Source organism: Astatotilapia calliptera, chromosome 9 (genome assembly GCF_964374335.1).
Source record: "Astatotilapia calliptera chromosome 9, fAstCal68.1, whole genome shotgun sequence".
NCBI lineage: Eukaryota > Metazoa > Chordata > Actinopteri > Cichliformes > Cichlidae > Astatotilapia > Astatotilapia calliptera.
In genome coordinates, this window is record NC_137430.1 from 12921828 (window position 1) to 12944073 (window position 22246).

General features: G+C 40.5%; 1 protein-coding gene across 1 annotated transcript; it reads right to left on the reverse strand.

The window, feature by feature from the left end:
* Positions 1 to 6579: 6579 nt before the first annotated feature.
* LOC113029884 (B-cell receptor CD22-like) lies at positions 6580 to 21472 on the reverse strand. Its single transcript, XM_080306419.1, has 7 exons — positions 21430 to 21472; positions 20850 to 21227; positions 19034 to 19339; positions 18654 to 18914; positions 8333 to 8638; positions 7967 to 8245; positions 6580 to 7763 (listed from the first exon to the last, which is right to left on the reverse strand). Exons 1-7 carry the CDS (start codon positions 21470 to 21472, stop codon positions 7690 to 7692), a joined length of 1647 nt encoding a protein of 548 aa, XP_080162545.1. The 3' UTR covers positions 6580 to 7689.
* Between the last annotated feature and the right edge of the window lie 774 nt (positions 21473 to 22246).

Sequence of the window (22246 nt, forward strand, 5' to 3'; positions counted from 1 at the left end):
TGTTTTAGGTCATTTATAAGAGGGGGGGTTAGAAATGTTGGTGAGATCAGTAACAGCATGCTGAGGCTGAACTCCTCCAACCTACGCGTGCCGCTCTGTCTCCAGCTCCTGGTTGAACCTTTCCAATGGACCTTTTAATTGGGACGTATTCAGAGGGAACATTTCTCTGTAACAACATTTGTTCAACTGCACACTCATTTACTCAAATCAAATCAAATCAAATCACTTTTATTGTCACTCTGTATACTCTGCACTTCTCTTCTGCTCTCAGTCTTGCACACTTACTTGCACACTCAGTAGATACAATGAGAGTTCATACTCTCTGGGCCTTCACGTCTCGGCGTTACGCTGTTGCACACGTTGATCTGTGAATGCACTAAATCCTGCTTCTGTGTGCTGTCCTGCACTGAGACTAAAGAAGGTCTCTGCTTTGGTTTCATCATAATGAACATCTTCATTTTCTGCTGTTCTGACTGCTTCTTAAAAAAGACACACTCTGTGAAATCACACAGACCAAACACATCAAACAAGCCCTGTGCTGCAGCCAGAGATCAGGCTGACAGTGATTACCACAATAGACAATGAGGAGCTGGAGGAAAACTGTATTCCACCTTATTTTGTTTGTTTCTTCATCAGTTAATAATTATGCAACGAGTTGATACCATCTAAATAACCACTACAATGTGTGACAGTCGGCATATATCAGTAACGTGGTCAAACACAGAAACTAGCTCCGTGCGGTTGCAAACAAAAAAAGGAAGTACAGACAGAGAACCCGCTACTTAAGAAGATGCAATCTTACTTTAGTTGCAAAGCTGTTATAGGCCTGACGTGATGATACCAAATACAACACTGCAACAACAGTTTTGTCCTTTCTGCAAATATCCTGTAATAGACAACACTAGATAATTACTTATCACAGTCAAACAACCTTTTTACTAACTTAAGTTAATTCCAAACCTGCATTGCAGCTTACAGAATACATATAACTCTCAGTATGAATGTCACATTATATCTGTAGACATCAAATATGCAGGTATTGTTAAGCTATGAGCAGTCACAGCACCACCACAGGAGCGATGCGGTAAATGGCCTGTATTTGTATAGCGCTTTTCTAGTCCCTAACCGGCAACCTTCCGATTACAATGCGAACTCCCAACTCTTGAGCTGCACAGCCCAACACACAAAATTTGAGGTCAATAAATACAAAAAGGCATTTTATATTTTAGTTGCATGCCAAGAGCAGTAAATAAAAAAATATCTGAAAAAATAATAAATGTGCTTCATCTTCATTCTAGGAGAGTTCAAGACATTTGTACAAAAAAATATGTTTCATCAGGGAAAGACATATTTCAGTGTAAATAAACTGCTTTTGTGACTTCAATTTAATGCCTCCTTTTTAAAAGAGTTTATTTTCAAGTTGTGTGGAAGCACTGCTGACACTAACTTGTATATACATCACACATGAACATGTCAGGGCTAACAGATGGATTCAAGTGCAGACTGCGTTGTGGTAAGCAAAAGGTTGACAATTTATTAACACAGAAGGGAAACCATAGTGATGTGTATATGGAGTGAATGGGGCAGGAAGGAATCCACACTTGCTCTCCACTCAATCCAAACTCCACCACTCCTCTTCTCACGCACACTCGCCCACAGCCACTCTCGCTCCAAATTCCACTTATGTCGACACACACAGGGATCAGGGTCCACCACCAGTTCCGGGGAGATCTAAACACAAAGAGTCCGATTAGATCAATACGCCACACAATACCGAGAGAGTTTCTTTGAGGAGAACTGAGAGCACGAACACGTGAGGTTCAACGTTCCAGTGCTGACTTAAATAGGCAAGGGAGACTCCGCCTGATCAGCAACAGGTGTAGTAATCACCGCAGGTGCGTGGGCCAAGGGTGAGAGCCCACAATGACCTCCACCCAGGGAAGCAGGAGAGAAAAGAAAACAATCCTGTGGCCAACATGAGTGAGCCGGAGAGGCACAGGGACCATGACAGAACAATCTGAACATGATGAAGAGAACATCCACACATTTCTTCTGCACCAGGAGGTGTTGTTTTAAGTCTGTCCAAAATAAGAACCATGTTGTTGATATTGTAACTAGGGCAGTTAACTTTATCTGGGCAAGAGTTCTGAGTAATAGAAGGCTTGGTTCACTTTTGATTCACTAAAGCGGAGCACTTCATGTTACTAACACTGCTGGGTTTTAATTCTTCTCTCAGAGAGGAGAGCTTCCCATACATAAGGAGACATACCCAGAAGATGTTGTTGCATCAGTTATGCTTAGACCAGAACAAGTGTGATAGCAAAGCATTCATTTCTAAATTCACCCCTGTACCACTGCTTCCTACAGTCACTATCTACTCCCATATTTGAGGTGCAGTGCAAAGAATCAGACCAAGTGTCCTGTGTTTATGTATCAGTGTTCTTCCTCAGTAGATGTAGATTTGACTCAATATATAAGATTCTTATATTTCCACACATGGCATCCTTTATCCATTTTCCTCTTTTTCTCTTTTTTAAAAAAGGTCATTATCTTCTCATTCACTGAGCGTACATAACATATTAGCTAAGAATTATTTTTAATGATAGGCAGCAAAAATATCCATGTCGAAAAAGCCTAAATGAACATGCTGTAGAGATTAGATTGATACACTGGCCCTGGAAAGGCCAAGCATTCCCCTGAAGATGGACAAGGTGGGAAAAAGGAGGTCTGGGCTTCCCTGCTTAGACTGCTGCATACTTGAAATAAGCTGAAGATATTGCATGGATGATTTATCATTTATGTTATTTTAGATTTGAACTTTGATTGAAGTGGTTGTCGTGAACTTTTGAACAGAGTGCGTCATTCATAATGCACAGTACAATGCACCACACTTTTCAGTCATTTTTTCAGGTGTTTTAATTTGCCATGTGTGTGCTGCTGGAGTGGTGATACTGGAAGATAGAAGTGGCAAAGCTGTGGGACCTGTTTATTCTGCTATTTGGTAAAGTGATTCATTTATTAGTAGAAGCTTGGTAAAGGTTTTCCGACATCTCTTGTTTTTGCATTATTTTAGCATTCATATTATGGTTTCAGATAGTAATGTTTCTTTACTTTCCTGTAAGAGTGGAGTTTTTACTTTGTTTTTCTGACCTAGGAGATGCTGCTGTTGATTTGCTTCCTTTTTCATTCCTATTTGTTTCAATGTTGTTAATTTTAATTGGAAAAATCATGAATTGTAAATTAAATTTTTATTTTTAGTCCACAACTAATTTGTTTGGACGTTCAGTCTTTGGTTTGCTCTGCTGACACTTTGTGTCCCAATACTAGTTGTAAAAGTCTTTAATGGATTACATTTTCTCCTTCAAGCAATGGAAACTCCAAATTGAATTCAATGTAATTGTTCTGTGAGGTATTTGGCTACAGAGGATCCTTGTGGTGAATCATCAATCGTGTAGCACAGAGGTTCCCTGATGTTCCAACTTCTGGCTCGCTGATGTCATAAAATGTATGTTTTAGGTCATTTATATCAGGGAGGGTAAGAAATGTTGGTGAGATCAGTAACAGCATGCTGAGGCTGAACTCCTCCAACCTACGCGTGCCGCTGTGTCTCCAGCTCCTGGTTGAACCTTTCCAATCTTTTAATTGGGACGTATTCAGAGGGAACATTTCTCTGTAACAACATTTGTTCAACTGCACACTCATTTACTCTGCACTTCTCTTCTGCTCTCAGTCTTGCACACTTACTTGCACACACAGTAGATACAATGAGAGTTCATACTCTCTGGGCCTTCACGTCTCGGCGTTACGCTGTTGCACACGTTGATCTGTGAATGCACTAAATCCTGCTTCTGTGTGCTGTCCTGCACTGAGACTAAAGAAGGTCTCTGCTTTGGTTTCATCATAATGAACATCTTCATTTTCTGCTGTTCTGACTGCTTCTTAAAAAAGACACACTCTGTGAAATCATACAGACCAAACACATCAAACAAGCCCTGTGCTGCAGCCAGAGATCAGGCTGACAGTGATTACCACAATAGACAATGAGGAGCTGGAGGAAAACTGTATTCCACCTTATTTTGTTTGTTTCTTCATCAGTTAATAATTATGCAACGAGTTGATACCATCTGAATAACCACTACAATGTGTGACAGTCGGCATATATCAGTAACGTGGTCAAACACAGAAACTAGCTCCGTGCGGTTGCAAACAAAAAAGGAAGTACAGACAGAGAACCCGCTACTTAAGAAGATGCAATCTTACTTTAGTTGCAAAGCTGTTATAGGCCTGACGTGATGATACCAAATACAACACTGCAACAACAGTTTTGTCCTTTCTGCAAATATCCTGTAATAGACAACACTAGATAATTACTTATCACAGTCAAACAACCTTTTTACTAACTTAAGTTAATTCCAAACCTGCATTGCAGCTTACAGAATACATATAACTCTCAGTATGAATGTCACATTATATCTGTAGACATCAAATATGCAGGTATTGTTAAGCTATGAGCAGTCACAGCACCACCACAGGAGCGATGCGGTAAATGGCCTGTATTTGTATAGCGCTTTTCTAGTCCCTAAGGACCCCAAAGCGCTTTACACTACAGTCAGTCATCCACCCGTTCACACACACATTCACACACTGGTGATGGTAAGCTACATTGTAGCCACAGCCACCTTGGGGCGGACTGACAGAGGCGAGGCTGCCGGACACTGGCGCCAACGGGCCCTCTGACCACCACCAGTAGGCGCAATGGGTGAAGTGTCTTGCCCAAGGAACCAACGACTGAGACTGTCAAGCCGGGGCTTGAGCCACGATCGCCTCGGTGACACTCAGAGATGTTACAAAGGAATCCAGTGTTACTGCACAGCCCAACACACAACATTTGAGGTCAATAAATACAAAAAGGCATTTTATATTTTAGTTGCATGTCAAGAGCAGTAAATAAATAAATATCTGAAAAAAATAATAAATGTGCTTCATCTTCATTCTAGGAGAGTTTAAGACATTGTACGAAAAATATGTTTCGTTAGGGAAAGACATATTTCAGTCTATCATTTTTCAGGTGTTTTTATTTGTCATATTTAGTTTTTGACATTAAAGTTTCCAAAGTATAACTTGAGTATTTCTTAGTTTTAAACTCGTCAGTTAGTCGACAAAGACATTAGTCGCCAGCAACATCCCTACAGAAAAACTAGTTAAAAGAATTGATAATGATTTATATAAAATGATTAATTTATTTGGGATTTAGACTCTGATGACCCATCATGTTAGAATGGAATACCAGAGATTTTGAACACGACCCACTGAAGGCTAGAAGCTGGCGGGGATGAATTTGAAGGCTGAAGCTTGGATGGAGCTCTGAGGTGTCTGTGAAGTGGAGATGGGGAGGTGGTGTGTTGCACAAAGAGAGAATGACAGAGAGCACAAATGTAGAGCACACAAAGTGGTGGCTGATTGGCTCAAATAAGAATATGCTTGGACTAGAGTATAACTGTGTCAGTATAAGAAACAGGTAGTGATGTAAAGAGAAAAGCAGCCTAACACCCATGAAAGAGGGCAGATGAGTGATCACAGATCTTGTTGGACTTCTCTGCCCTCAGCTGTGGGCTTCTATTTATCCTATGCATCAAGCTAAACATTTATGGCTTCATTGAGCACTCAGGGAACTGTTGCATTCTTCAGAGCTTTTACTAATGTACCTTTTGTAGTACTTTCATTCTTGTGAAATGATTGCTTGGAGTAAAAGCTCCACTCCAGCCATTACATGGTTTTTCTGCTATTCCATTAGATGACGGGCCTTGACATGACCAGACCAGGAATACAAATATTTGTTGATACAAAGATTCAATTACTTAAAAGAAATGACTATGACTGGTGTTATAGCTACGTATGGCATTTGCAGGGAGTTTATAGATTAGCTGAACAGACCAAAGGGGGTGCTGCTGCCACTGTCACAAGTAATGGACTGGTTAGACTAAGAACGCAGACTCAGAGGATTAAGTTCAGTGTGTTTATTCACAGTGAAGCAACAACAGAATGTGACAACAGAATGATTTCCAATTAATGATTCCAGGGCTCCAGTTCAGACAGGACCACAGGAAGTCTCTCTCTCAGTAACTCACTCTGAAGTGTTGACAGAAAAGTCCAGACAGGAGAGATAAAGAGAAAATGGTTAAGTCAGCATGGGACGACTGCAGGATCACAAGGAGACCATTCACATACAAGTGACTTTGCACTGTTAACAGATTCTGAGGTTGTAGAGCTAGATCATCAGTGTAATTAAAATCACCTACCAAAGGGATTTGGTTTAATTTTGCAACAATGTATTAAAACAGATCAAAGAATTCATTCAGAAAGTCATCACAGGTGGATAATACTACAGCAAACTGGACTTTCATGGTTAACTTTGAAGGAATGAAATGAGCTCAGAGTAAATGTATCATAACTGAAGTTGTACTTGTAAATCACTGCTATTCCCCCAATGCAGCCTGAACACTTCAGGGCATTACAAATGTTCTTTTGTGTAGTCCACAAAGGGGGCAGCAGAAGCTGTTATTCAATAGTCAAGTCAAGTCAAGTCAAGTCATCTTTATTTATATAGCACATTTAAAAGACATCAAGTGTCGGCCAAAGTGCTGAACAGAGGGATAATATAATAAAAGAATTGAAATAGAAAGAAAACATTTTAAAAAAGAATTGTAAGACATGTAAGAGTATATAGCATATAATGTACATGCAAATATGCACATACATATACAAAACTGTACACATTCACACACAAGCACACATATGTGAATATAACGTATATACACATACAACACCATCCATAATATAAGAGACCAAATAGACAGAATAAAAAAAGATATCAAAGAGATCTGAAAGCCTTGGAAAATAAGTAGGTCTTGAGAATCGATTTAAAGACTTCCAAGGATGAAGAGAATTTTATGAAGGGGGGAAGACTATTCCAGAGTCTCGGGGCGGCAATGGAGAAAGCCCTGTCCCCTCTAGATTTGAGCTGGGAGCGTGGAACTGATAAAACCATCTGACTGGAGGAGAGCAGAGATCGAGTGGGTAAGTGCAGGCTAAGAAGATCTGAAATGTAACCTGGAGCCAAACCATGGAGAGCTTTAAAAACAAATAGTAAAACCTTAAAATTGATTCTATAGTAATAGCAAGAACACAGCTGTACCTGTAATAGAGTGTAAAATTGCGTGCATCTCCACACATTATGCTGGATCAGTCTTACAGAAGTGTGGTGTTAGATCAATATTCATGGATACACTATAAAAAAATAAGATGGTCAGGCTGAAGCAGCCCCTGTTTAACAGACTCAGGGCAGCGAAGGAATGATATGAAATTATCCACAAAGTAAATGTTTCGATTTCTGCAACAGCATCTCTACATTCAAAGTAAAATGGTCATGTACAACTGTTGAAAGTCACTGAAGGGAATTAAGTGATAATTGAAGGTGGAGTTTTTCCTCCTGTGGAAACTTTAGTTGATGTGTTGTGATGTGACTCTGTTCATCTGACAGCTTTCAGTATCTGGTTTGTTGGAGAATCTTCATCTGAACCAGCTGAAGGGAAAAAACAGAATCAAATCAAAGAAACCAGAAAGACTGAATTATGTTGTTTTACGACGAGTTAGTTGGTTTCAAATGCGTGTGTCACAGAAACATTTGTCTCACCACTCAAATACGATCAGTGTGCTCACGAGCATTATGATTCCCACAGTCTTCACTATAGTGTAGACACCAACCAGGTTTCCACCTGTAATGCAGAAAACAGTGAATAAGATTGTTTTAGGTGAAAAAATAGTTTTCAAGTCTAACAGATGAACAGCCACGTTGTAGGATAAATTACAAGATTTGAACTTCATAAAGCTAAATTTGCTTCCTTTTCAACTCACTTTTAAGAAATACCTCAAAAAATGATTAAAAAATAAATTAAAAAAACAGCTAAATGCTGAGTAACTTTACCTCCAACAGTCATGTTAATCTCTGCTGATGTCTGATTACCCAGATCATTAGTGGCCACACAGTAATAAACTCCTCCATCTGTTACATTGAAGCTGTAAATCTCTCCTTCAGATACTTTCACAGCTCCATCTCTGCTCTTCTTGAACCAGGTGAAGCTGCTGACTGGAGGTTTGGCTCTGCTGGAGCAGGTCAGGTTCACCCAGCTGCCTGCTGACACCAAACCTGATGGACTGATGGATGCTGAGGTGTCTTTAGGAGCATCTGGAGAAATAAAAGAGAGAAAGTGATATCCCATATACCATGGTGTCCTGAAGGATTCAGTTCAACAACAAATTCTGATTGTCTTACATGAAACACTGAGAGTCTCTTCTGTTTCTGCTGTCTTGGTGTCTTTTCCTTGGTTCACAGGATATCTGGCAGAGCAGCTGATCTTCTTTCCATCATGTGTGTCTGACAGAGTGATGTTCTGCTGGATTTTAGTTGTAAAGCTTCCATCTGTGTTTTGCTCCATTTTGTTGTGAGAGTCTTGTTGGAGATTCCAGGTGAGTTGAGGAGGGGAGTGTGGACAGGGAGTGAGAGCTGAGCAGGTTATAGTGACAGACTCCTTCTCCTTCAGATCACCTGGGATTGTAATATCGGGCCTCCAAGGAGAATCTGTGGTTTCACATCACAAACGTATTAACACTAAAGCATACATGCAGTTTGAACAACTATGGATTCTCAGTTTTGTCAACATAAACAACAACTGACAGTCAAATCTATTAAACCTGAAACATCACTGGTTAAAAGTGAGACATTTGATGTTTTTTCTTAATATCGACACATTTCTGCACCAAGAATTTCAAATTGTTCGTCTATAATGAAAAGAAAAAACATATCTACAAGAGGAACCACACACACAGCTGCTTTCTCTGGGCATGTTTGCAAAAAAATGAAATTTGGGTTGTTGTTACATTTACAAGAGTCTAAAGTGAAATTTGAACAAAATACTTTTATGTTTCCACGGTGAACTGAATTAAATCATCGACGATCTGCATGAAATTCAACAACTTAAAACTAGTTAATTGTATTCTTGTTGAGATGACATGATACAATTGAATAGGAGTGGTTAGTTGCCTGAACTTGTGATGTTACAAGATCACGTGAGATTTCCAACCACAGGAAAATCACTGGGGTTATGAGAGGCAGAAAAGCGTACACACTCCACATGTCTGCTGTTGCTATTGGTAAATGGACTGATTCTTATGTAGCATTTTTCTACTCTCCCAGACCATAAAGCGCTTTATACAACATGCCACACAAGCACTTTCTCAATGCTTTTAAGTGCTTTCAAACTAACATTCACACCTATTCATTCTATGATGGATGCATCGGACAGCAATTTAGTATTTTGCCCAAGGATTTTTGGCATGCAGACTGGTGGAGCCAAAGGTTAAACCAGCAACCTTCCAATCAGCAGACGACCTGCTCTACCTCCTGAACTACAGCCACCCATATTGTGGCTTAAAGCTCAATAACTGGCAGAGCAGCCAGTCTGAGCGGCCTGTCATAGACCTGTCGAGGACAAAGACGTAAAGAAAATTCTGTTTCAACCTTGTTGGCTTTAAGTAAATGATTCTAAATTTCCCATAGGTGTGAGTGTGAGTAGAAATGGTTATCTGTCTCCTTGCAACAGACTGGTGACCTGTGCAGGATGTGCTCCACCTCTCGCCCGATGACAGCTGAAATAAATCCCTGCCCCCTTGGATATCTGATGAGGAAAGGAGGAAAAGGACGGATGGAGTGACAGGTATGTTCTAAATCCATTAAATTGGAGGAAATCTGGGTATGTATTATTGGGCCTCCAAGAAGAATCTGTGGTTTCATATCACAAACATGTTAACACTAAAGAACAGTATATTACATACATGTAGTTTGAACTGCTGTGCATTCTCAGTTTGCTGAAGTAAACTAAAACTGACGTAGAAATGAATTAAATCTGAAAAAACATCTTCTTAAAAAAAATTACAATAAATTTTCTCTTCTTTATCTCATATTATGTTCTTTTATAAATGATTTGTAAATGTCTGCATTCATTAAAGAGAGTGAGTATCAGAACAAAGGTTTGTATTATTTTTTGATATAAATGGATTAAAAACTTCAGTCTTTACCTCTGACTGTTATTTGAAGAGGATCATGTTGAGCTGTTGCCTTGAATGGTTCACTCTCTACTCTGAAGAAGTATGTGTTTGTGTAGTTTGTGGTTAAATTAGAAAACAGAGTGGTGCAGTCTCTCTGACTCAGGTTCCCAGTAATACTCATTGGATAGATGCTAACTGCTCCACTATTGTTGAAGATCACATTGTTTGGATTTTTGCCAAAGTCACCATTATTTTTAATCCACACTACAAAGATTTTTATTTTGCTGTTAAATTTCTGTTCGTCTTTGGGTCTGAAGTTACATGGGATTTGCAAACAAGATCCACTCAGTGCTTCCATCGTCTTTGGTGCAGTCATGTAGAGTGCTATCCTGGGAGGATAATCAGCCAAAGCACCTGTAAATACAGTTTCATTATTAACAAGCTGCTGTTCATTGTTTGTAAACTCTAAACATTTTCAATCACAACACAAAGCGCTGGCTCTGTCTTTCAGGTTGTTTTAAAGTGGGTGAAAGTTAAATTACAAATGAATCCAATAATGTCTTTGAATAACAGAACAATCAGCTCACCTGAAACAAAGAGAACAGTCAGTAAAATGCTGACTGTCACCATCTTCATCTGGATTCACAAAATACAAACAAACAATAAAATCAACAAAAAAGTGAATGATAATGATTTAGTTATTATTATTTATATCTGTGGTGCTGTGTGCTTTGAAAATAGCTGAAATATTAAAACAAGGTAAAATCACATGATGTGTCAGTCAGTTGACTGAAGGAAAAATAAGAAAAAGGTTAATTTATAAAGTTAATGAATACAATGAGTAAAATGTGTTTTACTGTAACATTAGGCAGTTTATAAGGAAGTTTATAAAGACGACATGCTCTTTAAGAAAGACAAGTTCAAAATAATAAATGTCTTTCAGTTTAGAAAGTTAAGAAATAAAAGCAGTAAAATGTTTCTTTACCCCACATTACATCTGATGATTGTCTTATGAGTGAAACAAAGCAGCCTTCAGCAGAACTACTATAAACTGTAAAATACAAATGATCATCTGAGGAAGTACATGTAGAGACACCCACTGACTGTAGCGCTGCATAATGAAGTCTGTTTTGTGCCGCCTGCTTATTTCCTGTGAAAGAAGTCAGATTTTGCCCTTAAAGACATTTTTAACTTTTGGTCTGTCGAAGCCTCTGACCTTAACCTTACACAAGTGATTGAATCATTCTTAGTATGATATATATGTACAACCTGTGCTAACACAAATCATGATGATGGACTATGACAGACTGTATCTCTCTCTTTTTTTTTTTTTTTTTCTTTTTTCTTTTTGGCCTGTCCCGTTTGGCTCTTTTGCCATCAGAATTGTTGTCTAAAGGCAAAGAAAGATGCCCAACGGATTTACTTTACCAAACTGACCATCCCAGCCTTGCCGTAATGGTCCATTTGATTCACCTTTTATTGTTTATTTTATTTTCACTTACTGAATACGGGACAGACTTGACTGGGGGAAAGAAGGGGAGAAAGAAAGAGGGAAAGAGAAACAGCTGAGAAGAGGGACGGTGGAGAAGGGCAAAAGACAAAAACCAACAGAACGGGCAGAGAAAAAAAAATGCATATATCAATCACCTGGATCACCTGCTGAGAAAGAAAAAAGAAAGCAAGCAGAAGAGAACAAGAGTAATAGAATAAACAACATCACAATGATATATGGGAATATGACAGTAAATACTAAATGTTAAACATTATTGTGCAACACATAAGATCAACAGAACACAGTGTGCTTTGAGGTAGGAGCCAAAAAGGGTGTAGTTTGTGGGTGTGATCACCCGTGTGTACACCTGTGAGCATGGACGCGCTTGTTTTTTGTTTTTTAAAAGGTTCCTTCATGTAATAATCTGCTAGAGGGTGTGGGGGGGCCACAGCCCCGTCCTCCAGGGCGTGAAGCAGGTGTGGAGGAGATCAAAACTCCAGACATCCAGAGGCCCCCAGAACACAAGAGACCAAGGAAGACCAACAGAGGGGCAGCTGCGCCACTGTCCCGGAAAGAGCTGAGGAGAGTCCCAGATGAGGGCTCACTCAGCAGCCGCGGAGCAGAAGCCAGGGGGAGTTGCAGTGACGCGCCCGTGAGCTCCGCCGGCAGCCAGCTCTGCCTGAGTGACCGAGCCTCCGAAGTGGCCCGAGCGAGCCCCAGGCTCCAGGCCCCAATAAGCGGCCGCCAAGGAGTGAGCCGGTGTGTACCTGGACGCCCATCCCCGGACACAAAGAACCACCAACGCACCGATGTCTGAGGGGGTCCGCCACTGGCAGGGGAAGTGGTGGTAGGGGGAGAGAGGCCTCCAAACCTTGGAGGGCCTGAGATGTCCCCAGAGAGGTGGCGCCTGACACCCAACCTGACATATAGACACAGACATACAGGCACACACAGATACAAACATCCATTCCCACCCTCATGCTCTCATATGCACTTACTCCACACTCAACCAACGTGGAGACAGACATAAAGAGACGTTGTACACACGATCACACTCCCCAAGCGTACTCTACAAACCGGGTCTAGGTGCCCCCGCCCCTGGAGGGGGGAACTGCACCCAGACCCAGGTGGTGTTTCCCTTTTCCCTGCGGTGGGGGGAGGCAGACCACCCCGACTCCGCAGCAGCAGGAAGGCTCCACACTCCAGACCGCAGTCGGACGGCCAACTCCTCCTCCTAGTCCTAGCCCCCCTGCTCCAGCAGGTCGCAGAGAACGGGGGTGAGAGAAGACTCCAAACTTCCCTCCACGCGTTCATTGTAATGTTGATGCATGTGTGTTCTAAGGTGCATTTAAAACCCAGGAGGGCTTGGAGCTACCTGCCAGAGAGCAGCAGGTAAGCGCATGGTCCCTCCTGCTAGCCCTCAATGTCTACGTGTATTTAAAATTGAGAGGTGGGCAACGATGCCAGGGGTGGGGTGTACACCCTGATGGTACTTTGGACTATGGACTTTGGATCCTATATGTATGTGTAATGAGAGTGTGAGTAATGTGAATGTCTAAGTTGTGGGAAAAAAAAAGACTGTATCTCTCTCGCTCTACACACACACGTTATCTGGACGTCCAGTATCAAGTGTTGCTTGCCTTTGACTGCTGGGCCCTGAGAGGCCATGCGTGTGCTGCTGGAGTGGTGATACTGGAAGATAGAAGTGGCAAAGCTGTGGGACCTGTTTATTCTGCTGTTTGGTAAAGTGATTCATTTATTAGTAGAAGCTTGGTAAAGGTTTTGAATTAAATTTTCTCCTTCAAGCAATGGAAACACAAAATTGAATTCAATGTAATTGTTCTGTGAGGTATTTGGCTACAGAGGATCCTTGTGGTGAATCATCAATCGTGTAGCACAGAGGTTCCCTGATGTTCCAACTTCTGGCTCGCTGATGTCATAAAATGTATGTTTTAGGTCATTTATATCAGGGAGGGTAAGAAATGTTGGTGAGATCAGTAACAGCATGCTGAGGCTGAACTCCTCCAACCTACGCGTGCCGCTGTGTCTCCAGCTCCTGGTTGAACCTTTCCAATGGACCTTTTAATTGGGACGTATTCAGAGGGAACATTTCTCTGTAACAACATTTGTTCAACTGCACACTCATTTACTCTGCACTTCTCTTCTGCTCTCAGTCTTGCACACTTACTTGCACACTCAGTAGATACAATGAGAGTTCATACTCTCTGGGCCTTCACGTCTCGGCGTTACGCTGTTGCACACGTTGATCTGTGAATGCACTAAATCCTGCTTCTGTGTGCTGTCCTGCACTGAGACTAAAGAAGGTCTCTGCTTTGGTTTCATCATAATGAACATCTTCATTTTCTGCTGTTCTGACTGCTTCTTAAAAAAGACACTCTGTGAAATCAAACAAGCCCTGTGCTGCAGCCAGAGATCAGGCTGACAGTGATTACCACAATAGACAATGAGGAGCTGGAGGAAAACTGTATTCCACCTTATTTTGTTTGTTTCTTCATCAGTTAATAATTATGCAACGAGTTGATACCATCTAAATAACCACTACAATGTGTGACAGTCGGCATATATCAGTAACGTGGTCAAACACAGAAACTAGCTCCGTGCGGTTGCAAACAAAAAAGGAAGTACAGACAGAGAACCTGCTACTTAAGAAGATGCAATCTTGCTTTAGTTGCAAAGCTGTTATAGGCCTGACGTGATGATACCAAATACAACACTGCAACAACAGTTTTGTCCTTTCTGCAAATATCCTGTAATAGACAACACAGTCAAACAACATTTTTACTAAATTGACTTAATTCCAAACATGCATAACAGCTTACAGAATACATATAACTCTCAGTATGAATGTCACATTATATCTGTAGACATCAAATATGCAGGTATTGTTAAGCTATGAGCAGTCACAGCACCACCACAGGAGCGATGCGGTAAATGGCCTGTATTTGTATAGTGCTTTTCTAGTCCCTAAGGACCCCAAAGCGCTTTACACAACCAGTCATCCACACACTGGTGATGGTAAGCTACATTGTAGCCACAGCCACCTTGGGGCGGACTGACAGAGGCGAGGCTGCCGGAACCTGGCGCCAACGGGCCCTCTGACCACCACCAGTAGGCGCAATGGGTGAAGTGTCTTGCCCAAGGACACAACGACTGAGACTGTCAAGCCGGTGCTTGAACCGGCAACCTTCCGATTACAAGGCGAACTCCCAACTCTTGAGCCACGATCGCCTCGGTGACACTCAGAGATGTTACAAAGGAATCCAGTGTTACTGCACAGCCCAACACACAACATTTGAGGTGAATAAATACAAAAAGGCATTTTATATTTTAGTTGCATGTCAAGAGCAGTAAATAAAGAAATATCTGAAAAAATAATAAATGTGCTTCATCTTCATTCTAGGAGAGTTTAAGACATTTGTACGAAAAAATATGTTTCGTTAGGGAAAGACATATTTCAGTCTATCATTTTTCAGGTGTTTTTATTTGTCATATTTAGTTTTTGACATTAAAGTTTCCAAAATATAACTTGAGTATTTCTTAGTTTTAAACTCGTCAGTTAGTCGACAAAGACATTAGTCGCCAGCAACAGCCCTACAGAAAAACTAGTTAAAAGAATTGATAATGATTTATATAAAATGATTAATTTATTTGGGATTTAGACCCTTGTTACGTCCCCCCCCCCCCACCACCATGGCGGAGGCAAAGGTAGGAAGGAGACAGCAACACTGGACAACCACAATCAATGAAGGAGGAAGACCACAGAGCAGTTAGGTATCAGGCAGAATTTAATGGTTGGACAGTCAATCTTAACAACAGAGAAAAGGTGGGGGGGGAGGAGGACTGGGCGGTTGATCCAAATCAAAGAAAGTAATAAAACAAAAAGAGGTCGGTAGCTTCCAGGGCCTAGCCTAACTGAAAGAAAAATGCAAAACAAAAGGCCTACCTAGCTACTTGATAAAAGTCAGTGAAAACATACAAGGGTGGCATCAACCGCATAACCTAGTGTGTCTAACAGAGTAAAATCTACAACCAATGTATAGGGTACCCCGGCTTACCTGTCCAGCCTCCCACCACACACAACATACAGAAGCCTGTTCGCAAATGTTTGTCGAAGCAGAAGCCAGCAGCCCCCAGCTGGCCAGGGAGCGGCTCATTTGTAGTGTTCCTTGGAGTGTGATTGGCCAACTGAGCCCAGTCCAGCCAATAGACACCTGCCAATCAACTTCGAACTGGCCAATCAGAGGAGGCCTGACGCCTGAAAGATGAATAGAACACAAAACAGAGCACAAAAGCAAAGCCACACCCCTTGGCACGTAAAACCCTGATGACCCATCATGTTAGAATGGAATACCAGAGATTTTGAACACGACCCCCTGAAGGCTAGAAGCTGGCGGGGATGAATTTGAAGGCTGAAGCTTGGATGGAGCTCTGAGGTGTCTGTGAAGTGGAGATGGGGAGGTGGTGTGTTGCACAAAGAGAGAATGACAGAGAGCACAAATGTAGAGCACACAAAGTGGTGGCTGATTGGCTCAAATAAGAATATGCTTGGACTAGAGTATAACTGTGTCAGTATAAGAAACAGGTAGTGATGTAAAGAGAAAAGCAGCCTAACACCCATGAAAGAGGGCAGATGAGTGATCACAGATCTTGTTGGACTTCTCTGCCCTCAGCTGTGGGCTTCTATTTATCCTATGCATCAAGCTAAACATTTATGGCTTCATTGAGCACTCAGGGGACTGTTGCATTCTTCAGAGCTTTTACTAATGTACCTTTTGTAGTACTTTCATTCTTGTGAAATGATTGCTTGGAGTAAAAGCTCCACTCCAGCCATTACATGGTTTTTCTGCTATTCCACTAGATGACGGGCCTTGACATGACCAGACCAGGAATACAAATATTTGTTGATACAAAGATTCAATTACTTAAAAGAAATGACTATGACTGGTGTTATAGCTACGTATGGCATTTGCAGGGAGTTTATAGATTAGCTGAACAGACCAAAGGGGGTGCTGCTGCCACTGTCACAAGTAATGGACTGGTTAGACTAAGAACGCAGACTCAGAGGATTAAGTTCAGTGTGTTTATTCACAGTGAAGCAACAACAGAATGTGACAACAGAAGGATTTCCAATTAATGATTCCAGGGCTCCAGTTCAGACAGGACCACAGAAAGTCTCTCTCTCAGTAACTCACTCTGAAGTGTTGACAGAAAAGTCCAGACAGGAGAGATAAAGAGAAAATGGTTAAGTCAGCATGGGACGACTGCAGGATCACAAGGAGACCATTCACATACAAGTGACTTTGCACTGTTAACAGATTCTGAGGTTGTAGAGCTAGATCATCAGTGTAATTAAAATCACCTACCAAAGGGATTTGGTTTAATTTTGCAACAATGTATTAAAACAGATCAAAGAATTCATTCAGAAAGTCATCACAGGTGGATAATACTACAGCAAACTGGACTTTCATGGTTAACTTTGAAGGAATGAAATGAGCTCAGAGTAAATGTATCATAACTGAAGTTGTACTTGTAAATCACTGCTATTCCCCCAATGCAGCCTGAACACTTCAGGGCATTACAAATGTTCTTTTGTGTAGTCCACAAAGGGGGCAGCAGAAGCTGTTGAAAGGTTATTCAATAGTCAAGTCATCTTTATTTATATAGCACATTTAAAAGACATCAAGTGTCGGCCAAAGTGCTGAACAGAGGGATAATATAATAAAAGAATTGAAATAGAAAGAAAACATTTTAAAAAAGAATTGTAAGACATGTAAGAGTATATAGCATATAATGTACATGCAAATATGCACATACATATACAAAACTGTACACATTCACACACAAGCACACATATGTGAATATAACGTATATACACATACAACACCATCCATAATATAAGAGACCAAATAGACAGAATAAAAAAAGATATCAAAGAGATCTGAAAGCCTTGGAAAATAAGTAGGTCTTGAGAATCGATTTAAAGACTTCCAAGGATGAAGAGAATTTTATGAAGGGGGGAAGACTATTCCAGAGTCTCGGGGCGGCAATGGAGAAAGCCCTGTCCCCTCTAGATTTGAGCTGGGAGCGTGGAACTGATAAAACCATCTGACTGGAGGAGAGCAGAGATCGAGTGGGTAAGTGCAGGCTAAGAAGATCTGAAATGTAACCTGGAGCCAAACCATGGAGAGCTTTAAAAACAAATAGTAAAACCTTAAAATCGATTCTATAGTAATAGCAAGAACACAGCTGTACCTGTAATAGAGTGTAAAATTGCGTGCATCTCCACACATTATGCTGGATCAGTCTTACAGAAGTGTGGTGTTAGATCAATATTCATGGATACACTATAAAAAAATAAGATGGTCAGGCTGAAGCAGCCCCTGTTTAACAGACTCAGGGCAGCGAAGGAATGATATGAAATTATCCACAAAGTAAATGTTTCGATTTCTGCAACAGCATCTCTACATTCAAAGTAAAATGGTCATGTACAACTGTTGAAAGTCACTGAAGGGAATTAAGTGATGATTGAAGGTGGAGTTTTTCCTCCTGTGGAAACTTTAGTTGATGTGTTGTGATGTGACTCTGTTCATCTGACAGCTTTCAGTATCTGGTTTGTTGGAGAATCTTGATCTGAACCAGCTGAAGGGAAAAAACAGAATCAAATCAAAGAAACCAGAAAGACTGAATTATGTTGTTTTACGATGAGTTAGTTGGTTTCAAATGCGTGTGTCACAGAAACATTTGTCTCACCACTCAAATAAGATCAGTGTGCTCATGAGCATTATGATTCCAACAGTCTTCACTATAGTGTAGACACCAACCAGGTTTCCACCTGTAATGCAGAAAACAGTAAATAAGATTGTTTTAGGTGAAAAAATAGTTTTCAAGTCTAACAGATGAACAGCCACGTTGTAGGATAAATTACAAGATTTGAACTTCATGAAGCTAAATTTGCTTCTTTTTCAACTCACTTTTAAGAAATACCTCAAAAAATGATTTAAAAAATAAAAAACAGCTAAATGCTGAGTAACTTTACCTCCAACAGTCAAGTTAATCTCTGCTGATGTCTGATTACCCAGATCATTAGTGGCCACACAGTAATAAACTCCTCCATCTGTTACACTGAAGCTGTAAATCACTCCTTCAGATACTTTCACAGCTCCATCTCTGCTCTTCTTGAACCAGGTGAAGCTGCGGACTGGAGGTTTGGCTTTACTATAACAAGCTAGGTTCACCTGACTGCCTGCTGGCACTGAACCTGATGGGTTGATAAATGCTGTGGTTTCTTTGGGGAGCACTGGAAAAAAAGGGGGGAAATAGCTCTAATACGGATTCCTATTATCCATTATAAACATTTAATATTCCATTACTCATAGTTTACTCACAGGATCCATAAAAACACTCTGATTGTCTTACATGAAACACTGAGAGTCTCTTCTGTCTCTGCTGTCTTGGTGTCTTTTCCTTGGTTCACAGGATATCTGGCAGAGCAGCTGATCTTCTTTCCATCATGTGTGTCTGACAGAGTGATGTTCTGCTGGATTTTAGTTGTAAAGCTTCCATCTGTGTTTTCCTCTGTTTTGTTGTGAGAGTCTTGTTGGAGATTCCAGGTGAGTTGAGGAGGGGAGTGTGGACAGGGAGTGAGAGCTGAGCAGGTTATAGTGACAGACTCCTTCTCCTTCAGATCACCTGAGATTGTAATATTGGGCCTCCAAGGAGAATCTGTGGTTTCACATCACAAACGTATTAACACTAAAGCATACATGCAGTTTGAACTACTATGGATTCTCAGTTTTGTCAATATAAACAACAACTGACAGTCAAATCGATTAAACCTGAAACATCACTGGTTAAAAGTGAGACATTTGATGTTTTTTCTTAATATCGACACATTTTGAAGACCATTTCTGCACCAAGAATTTCAAATTGTTCGTCTATAATGAAAAGAAAAAACATATCTACAAGAGGAACCACACACACAGCTGCTTTCTCTGGGCATGTTTGCAAAAAAATGAAATTTGGGTTGTTGTTACATTTACAAGAGTCTAAAGTGAAATTTGAACAAAATACTTTTATGTTTCCACGGTGAACTGAATTAAATCATCGACGATCTGCATGAAATTCAACAACTTAAAACTAGTTAATTGTATTCTTGTTGAGATGACATGATACAATTGAATAGGAGTGGTTAGTTGCCTGAACTTGTGATGTTACAATATCACGTGAGATTTCCAACCACAGGAAAATCACTGGGGTTATGAGAGGCAGAAAAGCATACACACTCCACATGTCTGCTGTTGCTATTGGTAAATGGACTGATTCTTATGTAGCATTTTTCTACTCTCCCAGACCATAAAGCGCTTTATACAACATGCCACACAAGCACTTTCTCAATGCTTTTAAGTGCTTTCAAACTAACATTCACACCTATTCCTACTACGATGGATGCATCGGACAGCAATTTAGTATTTTGCCCAAGGATTTTTGGCATGCAAACTGGTGGAACCAAAGGTTAAACCAGCAACCTTCCAATCAGCAGACGACCTGCTCTACCTCCTGAACTACAGCCACCCATATTGTGGCTTAAAGCTCAATAACTGGCAGAGCAGCCAGTCTGAGCGGCCTGTCATAGACCTGTCGAGGACAAAGACGTAAAGAAAATTCTGTATCAAACCTTGTTGGCTTTAAGTAAATGATTCTAAATTGCCCATAGGTGTGAGTGTGAGTAGAAATGGTTATCTGTCTCCTTGCAACAGACTGGTGACCTGTGCAGGATGTGCTCCACCTCTCGCCCGATGACAGCTGAAATAAATCCCTGCCCCCTTGGATATCTGATAAGGAAAGGAGGAAAAGGACGGATGGAGTGACAGGTATGTTCTAAATCCATTAAATTGGAGGAAATCTGGGTATGTATTATTGGGCCTCCAAGAAGAATCTGTGGTTTCATATCACAAACATATTAACACTAAAGAACAGTATATTACATACATGTAGTTTGAACTGCTGTGCATTCTCAGTTTGCTGAAGTAAACTAAAACTGACGTAGAAATGAATTAAATCTGAAAAAAACATCTTCTTTAAAAAAATTACAATAAATTTTCTCTTCTTTATGTCATATTATGTTCTTTTATAAATGATTTGTAAATGTCTGCATTCATTAAAGAGAGTGAGTATCAGAACAAAGGTTTGTATTATTTTATGATATAAATGGATTAAAAACTTCAGTCTTTACCTGTGACTGTTATTTGAAGAGGATCATGTTGAGCTGTTGCCTTGAATGTTTCACTCTCTACTCTGAAGAAGTATGTGTTTGTGTAGTTTGTGGTTAAAATAGAAAACAGAGTGGTGCAGTTTCTCTGACTCAGGTTCCCAGTAATACTCATTGGATAGATGTTAACTGCTCCATTACTTCTGAAGATCACATTGTTTGGCTTTTTGTCACCATTAATTTTAATCCACACTCCAAAGATTTTTCTTTTGCTTATAAATTTCTGTTCGTCTTTGGTGCTGAAGTTACATGGGATTTGCAAACAAGATCCACTCAGTGCTTCCATCGTCTTTGGTGCAGTCATGTAGAGTGCTATCCAGTGAGGATAATCAGCCAAAGCACCTGTAAATACAGTTTCATTATTAACAAGCTGCTGTTCTTTCCTCTGCTGTTCATTGTTTGTAAACTGTAAACTGTAAACTGTTTACATTTTCAATCACAACACAAAGCGCTGGCTCTGTCTTTCAGGTTGTTTTAAAGTGGGTGAAAGTTAAATTACAAATGAATCCAATAATGTCTTTGAATAACTGAACAATCAGCTCACCTGAAACAAAGAGAACAGTCAGTAAAATGCTGACTGTTACCATCTTCATCTGGAATCACAAAATACAAACAAACAATAAAATCAACAAAAAAGTGAATGATAATGATTTAGTTATTATTATTTATATCTGTGGTGCTGTGTGCTTTGAAAATAGCCGAAATATTAAAACAAGGTAAAATCACATGATGTGTCAGTCAGTTGACTGAAGGAAAAATAAGAAAAAAGGTTAATGAATACAATGAGTAAAATGTTTTACTGCAGCATTAGGCAGTTTGTAAGGAAGTTTATAAAGACGACATGCTCTTTAAGAAAGACAAGTTCAAAATAATAAATGTGTTTGAGTTTAGAAAGTTAAATGGTAAATGGCCTGTATTTATATAGCACTTCACTAGTCTCTAAGGACCCCAAAGCGCTTTACATATCCAGTCACCCACCCATTCACACACACGTGATGGCAGCTACATTATAGCCACAGCCACCCTGGGGTGCACTGACAGGCGAGGCTGCCGGACACTGGCGCCACCGGGCCCTCTGACAACCACCAGTAGGCAACGGGTGAAGTGCCTTGCCCAAGGACACAACGACCGAGACTGTCCAAGCCGGGGTTCGAACCGGCAACCTTCCGATTACAAGGCGAACTCCTAACTCTTGAGCCACAATCGCCCCCGTTAAGAAATAAAAGCAGTAAAATGTTTCTTTACCCCACATTACATCTGATGATTGTCTTATGAGTGACACAAAGCAGCCTTCAGCAGAACTACTATAAACTGTAAAATACAAATGATCATCTGAGGAAGTACATGTAGAGACACCCACT